The sequence below is a fragment of the Scleropages formosus genome, chromosome 1 (genome assembly GCF_900964775.1).
Source record: "Scleropages formosus chromosome 1, fSclFor1.1, whole genome shotgun sequence".
Taxonomy (NCBI): Eukaryota; Metazoa; Chordata; class Actinopteri; order Osteoglossiformes; family Osteoglossidae; genus Scleropages; species Scleropages formosus.
In genome coordinates, this window is record NC_041806.1 from 30,985,312 (window position 1) to 31,001,650 (window position 16,339).

The 16,339-nt window shown below is 46.0% G+C and overlaps 1 protein-coding gene across 6 annotated transcripts in view; it reads left to right on the forward strand.

Moving 5' to 3' along the window:
- The window catches only part of LOC108924080 (calpain-3-like), a 29,781-nt gene that overhangs the window by 12,545 nt on the left and 897 nt on the right, over positions 1-16,339 (forward strand). For 2 of the 6 annotated variants that reach the window (XM_018735214.2, XM_018735216.2), the window contains exons 3-19: positions 3,077-3,195; positions 3,297-3,430; positions 4,391-4,559; positions 6,004-6,087; positions 6,584-6,678; positions 7,671-7,748; positions 7,963-8,123; positions 8,872-9,041; positions 9,246-9,257; positions 9,679-9,887; positions 12,128-12,164; positions 14,262-14,339; positions 14,603-14,660; positions 14,775-14,839; positions 15,036-15,104; positions 15,362-15,440; positions 16,035-16,151. In XM_018735214.2, the coding sequence (XP_018590730.1) occupies positions 3,077-3,195; positions 3,297-3,430; positions 4,391-4,559; positions 6,004-6,087; positions 6,584-6,678; positions 7,671-7,748; positions 7,963-8,123; positions 8,872-9,041; positions 9,246-9,257; positions 9,679-9,887; positions 12,128-12,164; positions 14,262-14,339; positions 14,603-14,660; positions 14,775-14,839; positions 15,036-15,104; positions 15,362-15,440; positions 16,035-16,151 (1,734 nt within the window). The other 4 variants (XM_018735211.2, XM_018735212.2, XM_018735213.2 and 1 more) reach the window with 4 other exon arrangements.

The window sequence follows — 16,339 nt, forward strand, 5'->3', positions numbered from 1 at the left end:
CTGCGCCTAGAAATTCTGTCCATAAAGATAATGAACAGAATCGGTGACAAAGGGCAGCCCTGGCGGAGTCCAACATGCACCGGGAACAGGTCTGACTTACTGCCGGCAATGCGAACCAAGCTCCTGCTCCGGTCATACAGGGAACGAACAGCCCGTAGCAACAAGCCCCGAACCCCATAATCCCGAAGTACCCCCCACAGGATGCCACGAGGGACACGGTCGAATGCCTTCTCCAGGTCCACAAAACACATGTGGACTGGTTGGGCAAACTCCCACGAACCCTCCAGCACCTTAGTGAGGGTATAGAGCTGGTCCAGTGTTCCACGGCCAGGGCGAAAACCACATTGCTCCTCCTGAATCCGAGGTTCGACTATCGGTCGGATTCTCCTTTCCAGTACCCTGGCATAGACTTTCCCAGGGAGGCTAAGGAGTGTGATCCCCCTGTAGTTGGAACACAATCTCCGGTCCCCCTTCTTAAAAAGAGGGACCACCACCCCGGTCTGCCAGTCCAGAGGCACCGTTCCCGAACTCCACGCGATGCTGCAGAGGCGTGTCAGCCAAGACAGCCCCACAACATCCAGAGACTTGAGAAACTCGGGGCGGATCTCATCCACCCCCGGAGCCTTGCCACCGAGGAGTTTTTTGACTACCTCAGCAACTTCAGCCAGGGTAATGGACGAGTCCCCCTCCGAGTCCCCAGCCTCAGCTTCCTCTACAGAAGGCGTGTCGGAGGGATTGAGGAGATCCTCAAAGTACTCCTTCCACCGCCCGAGAACATCCTCAGCTGAGGTCAGCAGCGCACCACTTCCACTGTAAACAGTGTTCGTGGAACACCGCTTCCCCCCTCTGAGTCGCCGGACGGTTTGCCAGAATCTCTTTGAGGCCGACCGAAAGTCTTCCTCCATGGCCTCGCCGAACTCCTCCCAAGCCCGAGTTTTTGCCGCGGCGACTGCCAGAGCCGCGCTCCGTTTGGCCCGTCGGTACCTGTCAGCTGCTTCAGGAGTCCCATGAGCCAGCCAGGCCCAATAGAACTCCTTCTTCAGCTTGACGGCATCCCTTACTTCCGGTGTCCACCACCGTGTTCGGGGATTGCCGCCGCGACAGGCGCCGGAGACCTTATGGCCGCAGCTCCGAACCGCCGCCCCGACAATGGAGGCACGGAACATAGTCCATTCAGACTCAATGTCCCCCACCTCCCTCGGGACCTGGTTGAAGCTCTGTTGGAGGTGGGAGTTGAAGACCTCTCTGACAGGGGCCTCCGCCAAACGTTCCCAACAGACCCTCACTATGCGTTTGGGCCTGCCAGGTCTGTCCAGCTTTTTCCCCCGCCATCGAATCCAACTCACCACCAGGTGGTGATCAGTTGACAGCTCAGCCCCTCTCTTCACCCGAGTGTCCAAGACATATGGCCGAAGGTCAGAAGAAACGACTACAAAGTCGATCATCGACCTCCGACCTAGGGCGTCCTGGTGCCAAGTGCACTGATGGACACCCTTATGCATGAACATGATGTTCGTTATGGATAAACCGCGACTAGCGCAGAAATCCAATAACAACTCACCGCTCGGGTTCAGATCAGGGAGGCCGTTCCTCCCAATCACGCCCCTCCAGGTATCACTGTCGCTGCCCACGTGGGCGTTAAAGTCCCCCAGTAGAACGACAGAGTCCCCAGTGGGAGCGCTTTCCTGCACGCCCCCCAGGGACTCTAAAAAGGCCGGGTACTCTACACTGCCGCTAGGCGCATAAGCACAAACGACAGTGAGAGACCGTTCCCTGACCCGAAGGCGTAGGGAGACGACCCTCTCATTCACCGGGGTAGACTCCAACACATGGCGGCTGAACTGGGGGGCTATTAATAAGCCCACACCAGCCCGCCGCCTCTCACCTTGGGCAACGCCAGAATAGTGGAGAGTCCACCCTCGATCGAGAAGAGTGGTTCCAGAACCCAAGCTGTGAGTGGAAGTGAGCCCGACTATATCTAGACGGTATCTCTCAACTTCCCGCACCAGCTCAGGCTCCTTCCCCGCCAGTGAGGTGACATTCCAAGTCCCAAAAACCAGAGTTGGCGCCCGAGGTCTGGGTCGGCCGGGCACTCGGCCCCGACCACCGCCCAAATCACAATGCACCGGCCCCTTACGGTTTCTCCGGCAGGTGGTGAGCCCACCGAAGAGCGGCTCCACGTCGTGGCTTCGGGCTGAGCCCGGCCAGGCCCCGTGGGCATAGACCTGGCCACCAGGCGCTCACATGCGAGCCCCCCCCCCAGGCCTGGCTCCAGGGTGGGGCCCCGGTGACCCCATACCGGGCGGGGTAAACGAAAACCTTGATTTTTTCTTCATAAGGGGTTTTTGAAAAATACTCATAAAAAAAATAATCATACATGGAATTTATAAGAATGTACAGATTATTTCATGTGAACTCATTCGTATGCAATAATTTATATTATGATTGTACATCAAGCCAATCAGGTCGTTAAGAATATTAATCACAACTAATGTCACGTTTTAAAAAATGTGAGGTTAACGACCATTTGACTCCTTAAAAATCATTTTCATTATACAATTAAAGGAAATATTAATGCAATGAATGGCATGGTTGCACATCAGCTGTGCGATTGAATGTAGGTTTGATCCTTGTTCAATTTCTGTGCAGTGTTCATGTTCTCCCTGTGTTTTCGTGAAAGACCTGTTTCAGGCAACATAAATATGGGTTGCAGACACAAGGAAATGCCTGTAGTGTATTGTTTGTGTGAGAGAATGAGTGTGTGTGACTGCCCTGAAATGGACTAACTTCCAGTCCCGGGTGTATCTGGCCTAGATTAATACCCTAAACTTTATAAATATGCTCCAGAAGAGTAAGCAACTGAGTGGGTGACAGAAACAATAAGAGCTGAACAATGAATTAAGATGGTGAGGTGACATCACTACTGTAGTCTCTAGGTTTTCGAAAAATCAGAGACTGCGTGCATCTTAGTCATCGGTGAATTTCTCGGTTCTGTACATGGACAGATTTGTGTTAATCCAATCAAAAGAGCTCTCACCATAGCTTGAAATCAATGCCCTTCTGTTGACTTTGGCAGGTGACTGCTGGCTGTTGGCAGCCATCGCCTGCTTGACTCTGAATGAGAAGCTGCTGTATCGTGTCATCCCACCAGACCAAAGCTTCACAGAGAACTATGCAGGCATCTTCCACTTCCAGGTGAGGACCATGAAGCCCACATCAACCATCATATCAGCTTGGACTTTGAGCAAAAATGACATAAATTTTTGTCCATATGTTCTTTTCGGTGGGTCGTACAGTTCTGGCGCTATGGCGATTGGGTGGATGTTATTGTGGACGACCGCATCCCCACCTTCAACAACCAGCTGGTCTTTACCAAGTCAGCAGAGAGGAATGAATTCTGGAGTGCCCTCCTGGAGAAGGCCTATGCCAAGTGAGTGTGAGGAGGTGTTACCTCTACAAACAAAACTGCCACAGTCGACCCTTAAGCACTGTCCTCTTCAGTTTTTATTGCCTTCATTCCTCATACTGGAAGCACTTTCATTTACATTTAATGGAATTCCTCCATTTGTTCATCCATCATCCAAAACCACTTGTTCAGTGCAAGGTTGTTGTGGTGTGCAGTCTATCCTGGAAGCATAGGGCCTGAGGCAGGGTACACCCTGGATGAAATGCCAATCTATCACAGAATAGCTATGCACAGTCAGTCACACATAGACACATTAAGTTGTTAACTCTGAGTCACCAGTTCACTTGAAACATACATTTTTTGACTGTGAGAGGAAACAGGAGTACCCACAAAAAACCCACACAAACATGGAGAAAACATGCAAACTCCATACAGACTGAACTGGGTTCAAATACACATTCAAACCTAAAGCCGACTTGTGAAGCACGTGAGCTACCTGTTAAATTCAGCTCATTAAAACTATTCTAATGTAACTAAATTTACCTCACATTCCGATCAACATGAACTAGAACGCTGTCAACCGATATACTACCATGTCTGTTGTATTTATATCTCTTTAAATTTAGCATTTGAACAAATTAAAAAATAGATCAAATGCAGTTGAAAACCAAGTCACCATTTGCATTTTTAATTGTGCCCATTTAGTCCTTTTTTGTATTGTACATATTCTAGCATATTTGTACTTGAACATATTTGACCTTCAATGAACACTTTTCAATGCCTTGTTTGACATTTGAAATGCACTGTGTAAAAATTTACAGTAACACAAAGAAGTTCAGTGACATTGAGTTCTGTTGCAAATGTAACATGCATGATAATGATATTTTTATTATGTCAGTTATAAAGCAAGAACAAGTGAACTCCAATGTTCTAAAGTTTTCACTCATCTTTTCCTCACATTTTTCCTCTTTGCCCTTTGGCCAGGCTGCACGGTTCTTACGAAGCCCTCAAGGGTGGAAACACCACAGAAGCCATGGAAGATTTCACTGGCGGGGTGACAGAATTCTACGACATGAAAGACATCCCCAAGGACCTCTACAAGATTATGAGGAAGGCTTTGGAGAGAGGATCCCTCATGGGCTGCTCTATTGATGTAAGAGCATCGCAGACAAGCTGCCGAACCCCAGCTGAACCTTTGGACTGCGGGCAAAAATTGTGCGCTGGTTACAAGGAATACTTGGTTCCACTCTAACTGTATTTTTTGAAGTGACTAGGTTTTTGAGAAATTTCCAATATTCTCCAACTGATTTGTCTCCCAACAGTATATTACCATATTGCTTGTAAAATTGAGTCTCATTTGCATACCGCTTCATCTGGCTGGACATAACACATTGGCAGTTTGGGAAATAGTATAAACAAACATGTCAGCTAGATCTTGTCCTTTTGACAACCTGCCATCCAGTTCCACATCTAAGACATATTGTCATTACTCTGGAAAATTTCCATATAGCCTTTGTATTTTAGAGCTCATGTCCTCTGTTTGCCAGTATTTCAACAATGGCTTGTATGTGCCAGTCTATTACTATAACACATTTTGACAGGTGATTTTATGTCCCTCAATTTCACCAGTGATTCTTACTGCATCACGAGGTCTTAAATGAACTATCTGTGTCCGTTTGTTATGAAGGATACACTAGGGTACACCACGCCTTCAGGTGAGCTGGGCCCTATTATCGATAAAATGCTCACAGATGCAGAAAAGAGCAAGCTGGAGGAAACACCGAGTGGGGTTTGTATCGATCGAACTGGCCGTGCAGCACAGAGGTGAAAGCATGCCCCTAAAACCAATAGCATGGCTGTGTCACAGAACAAGAGTGGAAATTCAATTCTTCTTCACAGCAATAATTCACTGGAGTGATTAATGTGACTAATCTGGGTTCTGCAGAAACCAAAAAGATGTTGAACTGCATGTTTCTTGAATCAGGGTCATTTACATTATCTGACAGTATAAAACTATGCACCAGTGTAAACTAAAAACATAAGGGGCAGGTACTGCATCCTCTGCAGTTTTTCAGCATAAGATCATTTGCATGCCATGTACACACACACACACGCTGAAGCCACTTGTCCCAAGTGGAGTTGCAGTGAGCCAGAGCCTAACCCAGCAACACAAGGCACAAGGCTGGAGGAGAAGGGGACACACTCAGGACAAATGCCAGTCCATCACAAGGCACCCCAACCAGGACTTGAAATCCAGACCCACCAGAAAGCAGGACCCAGCCAAACCCACTGCACCACCGCTCCTCTATGCATGCCATCTATTTGCAGTTTATTTGTGCCTGAAGGTCAGTCAGTTAACCTCTGGGAAAAAGAGACTAAGGTGGTGTTTGGTCATAATGTATTACCTGACAATATACAGAAACATTCTTATCCTGATTATATCATTTTTCTTTCATTTCAACAAAAGACTATGAAAAGGGCTCCCAAAAGGTCATAGGTGCTAACACAGAATAATTTAACTCAGCCCAATTAACAAACTAATACTTTTCATTTTTCAAAAGGACTGTTAGTACTTATTACTATTCTCTCTTTACCAGGCCTTGGTTCCAGCTCGGTTTGAGACCCGGACAGCCACTGGACTTGTCAAAGGCCATGCCTACTCAGTGACGGGGGTGGAGGAGGTTGGAACTTCTGCTTATGTTTGATGTGGTCCCAGGATGAGATAGGGAGATGCAGAAAAGTGGTGGTTGAGCCTGAAGTCTGACAGAGCCCCTTCTTCACTGTATGACCCATTAGATCTTCAAATCAGTGCCTACTTGTACACAGCTATTGTACATGATCTGAAAGTGCTGTATATCCAGTGGAATTTCTGTAATCCCTGCTAATGATGTTACTAAATGCCAACCCTTTATAGCCTGATCAGATGTTAAATTAAATCTTTAACTGAATGACTAAATATGTAAAAGACAGAAAAGATATATATAGTATATATATACTGTGTATATATATATATATATATATATATATATACACAGAGTATAAAACATTGTTAAATGTCCTTGACCCAGAGATTTATGCATTTCCAGCAAAAAATTGTCCATATGCTACTGTGCAGTGGGGTACTGGGCTATGTTGTGTCAGTGTACAGTACTCACAGACCCTGTCCTGTTTGCACAGTGTAAAAAAGGGGAGCAAAAGGAGACCAGGATCCGTCTGGTGAGGCTCCGAAACCCCTGGGGCCAGGTGGAGTGGAATGGACCCTGGAGCGATAAGTGAGTGACCTCATCCTGCTCTCTGATATGAACACCAGCGTCCAGCAGTAATGTCCCTCAGTTTCACCTGTTTACTGTCCATCAATCCCTGCATGAATCATGGTACAACCACCCATAAAAAGTATAATATCCAACAGACATACTCAGATGGCAACTGAGGCCTCTATAACACAGCACAGAATCTAAAAAAATGGACACAAAGCAACTAAAGAGATTGTTTTGTGTCCTTGCGTTCTTTAAAATGCACACTACAGTAACACATAACAATGCCTACCATTCATCTATTGAATTCAGCAAACTGTTTACCTAGTAATTGACATCATAATCCGTCACATGTATACACTGTACATTTACATTTATTAATTTAGCAGACACTTTTTTCCAAAGCGATGTACATCTCATACATGTCCCTCTTTACATAATGTATATGCGTGCCAATGAAGGCATTTAGCCGAATCACATCCGTCTTTTGTGCAAATGAAATTATTACTTTGAAAAGTTTGAGAGTGCTGTCCCATGCTTTTTTTCTAGTATTCTGTATACAGTTGCACCCAAGCTTGTTTTTTTTAATATTGTGATGACCAGCGTTACTGGTTTTGTGTAAATAGTTGCATTATGGGAAAATTGTAAATAACCTGTGTAACCACTGGGGGCACTTAGGGGGAAAATGATGGGGTGACCATGTCTCCCAGGGTAGTGGGGAAAAAGTCTGGAGGGGTTAGGCAGGCTGGGAAGACTGGCTGCAAGTGCAGGTCCTAGAGGAAATGGGGTCCTTGAACAGAGAGCGTTATTTCCCTGGTGCTGTTGTTCTAATAAATCATTTGTCATGAACGCTGCCTCCGCGTTCTTCTTTGCCCCATCCAAACCTGTAGTGCTGCATACCAAAATATGGTCAACCAAATAGAGCTCCTATTTTTAATATTCTCTGTTTGTCAAAGCTGAGTTTCAACTTTTGTCGTGTGAATGGCCATAAACCCTTCTCCTCCCTCTAGTTCAAAGGAGTGGCTGTCCATCTCCAAGGCAGAGAAGGAGAAGCTGCAGCAGCAGAATGCTGAAGATGGAGAGTTCTGGTGAGTGGAGCGTGCATGGGCGCAAACAGCATTAGAGCATGAGAGAGAAAACTAGTTAAGCATTTTTTTTTTTAGGGAAATTCATGTCCTAACTGCATATATGCTTGAAACAAGATGGGAGGTAATTCCTAATTTCTGGGGGATGTTTTCGGAGTTTGTTTAATTTCTTCCCTATCCTTTCCCATCCTCCCCTTCATATCTATATGCCCTCCAGGATGTCCTTCGATGACTTCAAGAAGAACTTCACCAAGATCGAGATCTGCAACCTCACACCTGATGCTCTGGAAGACGACAAGATCCACAAGTGGACGGTGTCGGTGAATGAGGGCCGCTGGGTGCGAGGCTGCTCTGCAGGGGGGTGCCGGAATTACCCAGGTGAGTGCTCTGTCCATGGAGAATTATACCTCCTGTCAGCAGAATTGAGCTCAGTGGGTAATAACACATAGAGTAGGACTGTTAAATGATGCCATACTCCAAAAAATACCTTCAAAATCAGAGAGAAAACCAGTTAAGCATTTTTTTAGGGAAATTCATTGTGAAATACTTAAAACTACACTCTTTTGTATATTATTTTACTTAATTTTTATTGTAGGGTAAATGAAAGAATATTTAGCATGTTGTCTTTGACATTTGCCATATTATGAACTAACCTGATATAGATACAAATACACATAACACAAATAGATATATTCATACATTAATACATACATATGTATAACACAGCAGTGACAGGAAAAATGTAGATAACATGGATCACCTAATATCACACAGAAAAGCATAAAAGAGAACAACCAAATGATTTGGTTTTGGATCACAGATGTTTAATTTTCAGTAGTATCATACGTGGGGGGTGTGGCGGTGCAGGTTTGGCTGGGTCCTGCTCTCTGCTGGGTCTGGGATTCAAGTCCTGCTTGGGGTGCCTTGCAATGGACTGGTGTGCTATCCTGGGTGTGTCCCCTCCCCCTCCAGCCTTGTGCCCTGTGTTGCTGGGTTAGACTCCGGCTCACCGTGACCCCACTTGGGACAAGCAATTTCCGACAGTGTGTGTGTATAGTGTCATAGGTGTAAACTATCACAGCTCATAGCACTAGATCGAGTTATTCAGTTTTGCCATTTTCCGCAGACACGTTCTGGACAAATCCACAGTACCGCCTGCGTCTACTGGAGGAGGACGACGACCCCGATGACAACGAGGTGGCCTGCAGCTTTGTTGTGGCGCTGATGCAGAAGAACCGCCGGAAAGACCGCAAGTTGGGAGCAAACCTATTCACTATAGGATTTTCCATCTACGAGGTGTCCAGTGTCTCATCTAATATCTATAGAGGACATTGTGTGAAATTAACTATACAATTAGCATGGAAGCATTGTAAAAGTGTAAGTGATTCTGGCAGCATGTATCCGCAGAAAAATGCAAATGATTATAAAATACAAACACAATGGACCTGAATCCTTCTTGTCACTGCAAACAGCTAATTTTTGTGTTGCCGTCTCTCTCAGGTGCCTAAGGAGGTATGGAGTTGTGGACGTCCTTCAAGAAATGTTAATGAAGCGCCTGGGTTCTGGCCTCAGGGTCCCAACATCTGTCTGCAGTTGTGAAATGTTTGCGTGTCACCCACCACATCCAGAGTTTTTAGCCCATGTCCGTGCAGATTCCCAAATTTCTCAATGCTTCTGCTGTTGAATTTTTTACATTTTAATGCTCTGTAAAGTCATAACTCTCAAAAGCCATGTCACAGAAGTAGGTATTATCCACTCAAAGCTGTAAAGCTCTATTTCCGCTGCTCTCTGGGTCTGTGCAAACACAAGCCTGTTGTTTCTCTCCCATCCATAGTTGGTTCCCTGTTTTGGCATTTTTTTCCACAGCGACTAAACGGTTTGGCTCCCTGTGTTGTTGTTTCACACTGGTCTTTCTCTCTCACCGCTGCGCTAGATGCACGGCAACAAGCAACACATGCAGAAGGATTTCTTCCTGTACAATGCATCCAAGGCACGCTGCAAGTCCTACATCAACTTGCGTGAGGTGACGCAGCGGTTCCGCCTGCCTCCCGGGGAGTACATCATTGTGCCCTCTACCTACGAGCCTCACCAGGAGGGGGAGTTCATCCTCAGGGTCTTCTCTGAGAAGAGGAACTTGTCTGAGTGAGTGGGCTTTCAATGGAAAGAAGGGCGATGCCAAAACCAGGGACGATGCTGTTTGCAGTGTTCAGGAATATTCCAGTCCATACACTGTGTTGATCTCTGTGTTGTGTGAAGAACGGTAAAAGTGTGTGTAGCTGTAGATTGCTTCCATTCTTGCCAAGCCAACGATGCTTTTAAAATGTGACCCAACTAGTACTAACTCATCAAGTCACGTAGGCTTCCGCGGCCGTTGTCATTAGACTGGAATTTAGCATCTTCCGGAGTAGACCGTGTTGTCATAGAGACTAATCCCAACGTTTCGTTTCCTATGTTGGAAACATCCTCAGGGTTCTGCATCGTAAACCGTTAGACGTTGTCTTCACGGATCATTGATGTAGTCTGACTACTATGACAACGCGGTCTACTCCGGAAGATGCTAAATTCCAGTCTAGTGCTAACTTGTACTTTTCCCTAAAGAAAGTCCCCAAAGCCCAGCTTGGCTTGTTTTTTGGGTCAGAAATGAGATTTCCACCCTCTAAAAATACGCAATACACAAAGTCAATGAAGTTGACTTTGTATATTGCGTATTTTTTGTCGCGCAGCATTGCGGCATTGTACTTGCTAATAGTCCTGTTGACATGCAGTCTTTTGGCGGTTCTGAGAGGGCAGAAAAAGTCAAGGGCAAATAACCCTAACAACAATTTAATTTGTAGAGCTGGAAGAAATCGCCCCCAGTTCGAAGCCATTATGGAGTCTCTTTTAGGACAAGTGGCCTCAGGTTTTGATGTACCCCGGTAAACAGCTCATTAAATTGGACCAGCTCCTCGGCCCACAACGCAGCCTCGCTGGATGAGAGTAGGGTGCTTCGGACCTCCACGGGCTGCATCTGTTCTGGACCATCTGGACCTCTTGTCTAACCAGTGAAAAGAAGCACCTTAACCTCATGCGGGGTTGTCACTGCCTTACCACAATGCCTCAAACTATACTGTGTAATGGCACAAGATCACTCATAACTGCCACTCCCTTAACAACACAATGACTTAAGATATCTAATTACATCTGCTGAATCAACTAATAACTTAATAATTGTTGGGTGTTTATAGCAATTATGTGAAGCAGCAGGTAGTATAGTGGTTAAAGTTTCCACTTTACACCGGAAAGCCTCGGGTTTGCATCCCATCCCATGCTGTAGTGCCCTTGAGCTTACCTGGGGCAATTCAGAGTAAGCACCTGATCTGAAAAACATTATCCAGGGCTATAAATGGTTAGAACAATTATAAATAGCTGAACATTGTAAGTTGCTTTGGAGAAAAGCATCAGCTCTATAAGGCAAACTGATAATAGATTAATATATTACTAATTGTGTTAGACAAAGAATGCCAGACGAAAAAAGAAATGCACGATAGGTGCATTTAAAGCAAAAGCCCAACATCATGTTAGTTCACTTGTTACCAAGTAACACACAAATCCTGTTATGTCTCCTGTCAGTGACCGTTTGCGATCGCTGCGCATTAAGGGCCGAGACACACCACAGAAAGCTTGTCCACACCCAGTGAACTCGGACAATGCCGGCGCTCACGATTTGCGTGGTATAAGATGTGAAGTGCGAAGATCTGCTCGGTGGAATATTTCACAACAGGGGCAATAACTTCGAAAAGCCTCACTTCTCCCTTTTTTTTTTCCAATGCAGAGGTGACGCAACCAAAAAGAGAAGGAAACGCACTGAAAGCCTGTTCCTCTTCCTTGATTACGCAAATGCAAAACCCTGTTCGGTCCCTGCGAAAGTTTGACAGTCATCAGAAGTGGTGTCATGTGTTCTGTTACAACACAAATTAAAATGTGACAGAGAAGCCCAGTGGGGGTGTGGTGGTGCAGTGGGTTGGACCGGGTCCTGCTCTCTGGTGGGTCTGGGGTTCAAGTCCTGCTTGGGGTGCCTTGTGATGGACTGGCGTCCCGTCCTGGGTGTGTCGCCTCCCCCTCCAGCTTGACACCCTGAGTTTCTGGGTTAGGCTCCGGCTCCCCGCGACCCCCCCATGGGACAAGCGGTTTCAGACAATGTGTGTGTGTTTCACCACCTCAGCGCTTGTGCAAAACCATAAGGCATGGACAATGTAATCAAGATGGGATGTCAGAAATGAAGGGATGTGTGAGAAACTTAGAAGTAGAAAAGTGTTGAAACAGTCGTGTTCAACTCTCTCCTGGTGTGACCGTGTTGAGGCCGGTGGTGCCATGCTAACTGCTGTTTGTTGGTTTCTACTCAGGGAAATAGAGAACAGGATTGAAGCTGACAATCCAGTGGTGAGTATCTCAGCAGCACATCCTCCCAGTAGTCACTCATAGCGATTTCGTATAAACCACTGGCCCACAAACATCAGCACCCTTAAACGAACCTGAAAAATGCATTCTCACATCTTCAAAGGTGAACAGATCCCTTGGCATCAACAACCTTTTCCTTCTTTCCCTTCCTCTCTTTAACCACCGTTTTATTCCACTTGGCACCCTCAGCCAGAGAAGCCAAAGAAAAAGAAAGAAAAGGTAAAATTATTAATAGGAGTGCTCCTTTTGGCTTCCCATGGTAAAAACTGAAGTTAAGAAGCACTTCTGATTTCATAGGGCTGTAACAAAGTGCATGATCTGGTTGGGTTTCAGAATTATTTACAGCAGTTTATATTTAGATCGAATAGTAGGAATGTAATCCAAACTTTTTTCAGTTCAGCCTTGGTATAAAGAGCACCTGAAAGGTCAGTTGTTACCTGGGGTTTAGTGTAATGATCTTCCCAAGTGTCCACATAATGCATGAGTCACACAATGACTCCTCAGCAGAAATGTTGCATGGTGTGAGTTCTGAGTGATGTATGGATCACAACACGCAATAGCTTAGTGTAGACCTCCAAGTTGACCAGTGGTCATCTGCCCTTGCGTGTTCCTTCCCGATTCCTTTGTCTTAACCCATTTTCCGTCCCTGTCCCACACCTCATTGACAACCCCCCCTTGGATGCCAGCCCATCGTTTTTGTGTCGGACAGAGCGAATGTCAACAGGGAGATTGAGCAGGAGGAGTACGAGGAGGAGAAAAAGAACAGGAAGCAGGATATAAAAAAGGTTGATTTCCTCTCTGTGGAGAGGGGGTGAGGAGGGTAAGGGGTGAGGTGATGGAAGGATAGATTTTCTTCATTCCACTCCATTGCCCTTCCCTGAAATAAGTCTCAGTAGGGCCAACATGCAGCCGATCTCCAAGTCATGGGGCCATAATGACCCACATTTGCTATATCAACCACTTAAGGATAAACACCAAGTGCTGTGAGGTTGCCATTCTTTGGCAATCCCTCCCCCTACAGACCCAAGAGGGTACTGCACCCAGTGACACATGGAAACTTGCTGGGTTTTTTCCTGAAGTTATGGTATCTGACTACTTGGTCGTGCAATGGGGTCTTCCTTTGGTATCACCTTGCCTACCCCCACCCCCAACCCGTCGTCAGCATGTTCCGCAAGCACTGAGAGCACTGCTTGAGGGGAACGTTTGAATGGTTTTCCTTTCTCCCTCTTGTTCCTTCTGCATGCACTTTCTAAGTGGACAACAGCAGCAGAGCTCCCTTGGGATTTTGTTGTTCCTGTTCTCATTAATGTTGCACGAGTTTGGAACTTGTGGGACCTTGCAGGTTTTCTGAAGAGCTGTTAGGAGCTGGCTGCTCTGAGTTGGCCTGATCTCTGTCAACCGGTCCTAGCTTGGGTCATTGCGTAATGAGGAGACAGCCTGGTACGTGCAGCACGGCAGGGCGATGAGGAGCCAGTGAGATGATCCTGTCACTGTCGCTGGTCCTCCTGTGTTCCCTCACTCTGAACGGATTACGGCTTTAATGGTGACGCAGCATGTCCGCACCGTCAGAGGCCCTCTGATGCATGCTCCGATCACGTGCATTCACCAACGCTCCTCCTAAGTCTCCAGCAGTGTTATCTGTGCCCCGCGAGAGCCATCAAACCCTGTCCTTCCAGTTGTGGAGACAAGCACTGCTTTTCCTGTTCACCTTCACTTACTTCTAGTATATATTGAATCACTGAGCCACTGTGTAAATGGCAATTACGATAATTTCTCCTGTTGCTCACACATAGAGCAAAGAACATGTGCATGCCAATGGTTACACATGCGCTCATGTCTATTTGCACTCTCTTGAGCATGTAAAGAGTTTGAGAGGTGAATGTAGACATGCTAACGCCCAGGTGCCCTTGAGGTAATTGTACCGAAGGTAATGTTGCTGCTTTTAACTTTGCCCTGTCGGAGAGCGATGTGTGAGCATTTGCTGGCCTGCAAGACATGGCCTCCTCTTTTGTTCGCTTCCCCTAACACTGCAGACATCTCTTTCTGCCTCCTTCCCTTCCCTCTCTCCTCGTGTCTCAGCCAGCACCAGCCTCTGCCGGGGAAGAGAGCGAGGAAGACAAACAGTTCCGCACCATCTTTCAGCAGATCGCCGGAGAAGTGAGTACTAGGAGGCCACGGAGCACTGGGGGGACTGTGAGTATGGGGGAACCGGGGAAACTGATTTTCTAACTGTTGAGCATTGCAGTGCAACATTGCGTGTGTTAGTGCGTTTGGGATGCTCTCGAGAATTTTCGTGATTTAGAAGAAAGTCTGACTGTGTTGGAAAGGCGCTCTTCTTTTAGTCGTTGCACCGGCACTCACCGTGATCGCTGGGTGTGCTATCTGGACGAGCCCCAACTCTGAGCTCTCTCTTCCTATAGGACATGGAGATCACAGCCAATGAGCTCAAGAATGTTCTGAACAGAGTGGTTGCCAAACGTGAGTTCACATCTTTCTTGTTCCCATCACTTCTTTGAAATGTTACTCTAAACTGCCTTTGCTGCTCCCTCTGTGTTCCTCGCCACCACTGTCACTGCCCACAACCCTCTGTAGACCAGGAACTGAAGACTGAGGGCTTCACTCTGGAGAGCTGTAGAAGCATGATTGCCCTGATGGATGTATCCTTGTTGCTGGTAGATCTAAGAAGGTAGTTCGAAGTGGCACAATGGGGCTTGAAACTGCGATGGCTTCCAGCGGTGCAAACAGTACCTTTTTCTTCCAAAGACAGAGGTAAGATTCGAAGTACCATAGATCTGACAAACAGAAAGAAAGGTTTGTTCTGGGACAGCTGTTGTCTTAACCGGGCATGACCAGACTGACGGATCGGGCAAGTTGAACCTGCAGGAGTTCCGACACCTGTGGAACAAAATCAAACAGTGGCAGGTGAGTCAAACGGTTGTCTTCCGTTTTAGTGGGGAACGTTGATTGATATTCACTTCTGAACATGGCTGTTTCCAGCAAAGACACTGTCAGGTATAGGACACTATTGAATAACAGACGGTAGAAATGAGGACTTTTCTGATATATTGTCATACAAGTTCAAAAGGTTGGCTGTTTTATTGCCTAAATACGAAATTGTATTGACAGCAAAGAGAGAGCAGAGACACCCACAGTCAGCTCACGTTGTGCTCTTGATGCAGGGAACCTTCAAGCACTATGACACTGACATGTCCGGCACCATCAGCAGCTATGAGATGAGGAATGCTGTGAATGACGCAGGTTAGAGCCACACAGTCCCATCGCGATAAACTGCACTGATTGTTTTTGATGCCATTCATGAAAACCAGTCCAATCCAGTTGATCAACTTTGCTTTATTCGTGACACAGTCTAAAGCTGCCGGATTTCACATTTTTAAATGATCTACAGTGCTGCTTGAAAGTTCGTGAACCCTGTAGAGATGGTCATTATTGTTTTATAAAATATTAAATTTTAAGATAAACTTATAAAAGATTATGATTTACACACCTGATTCTACTTACCTACTTGGGGTTCACTTATTTTTGCACCTGCACTACTTCTGTGTTTCTGCTACACACATGATTTCCTCTAAAGCAACATGGAATTGGTCATTACACACCTATTGTGTCATATGAGATAGTGCTTCTCGTTAAATAAGCATTTCATGGTAAAATTAAGGGACAGAAGGGGTTGACATACTTTCAAGCAGTTCATGGAAATATATGAAACTATCTCTCCCACTTAACGTTGCCTACATTTTTTGCAGTTCAGCAAATAAATAAATAAATAAATAAATGTTCCAGTGTTACTCCCGTTTATCCAAATCTCTGATTACAGTGTTCTGTCGCACCCAGGCTTCCGTCTGAACAATCAATTGTATGACATCATCACCATGCGCTATGCTGATGAGAACATGAACATTGATTTCGACAGCTTCATCTGCTGTCTTGTGCGGCTTGAGGGCATGTTCAGTAAGTCCCACTAAATCCGAAGTCAAAGATCACAAGCTGCTAAGCAGAATTATGAATTTCATACGTTAAAAATACTGTGTGCGTATCTATATACTATCTGGAGTACATTGGCAAGTTCACTTGGTAAGGTGGGCCTTGACCATGGAAAGCGAAAACCAGCCTGTCTCAGCTGAGATAAGTGGGTCTCC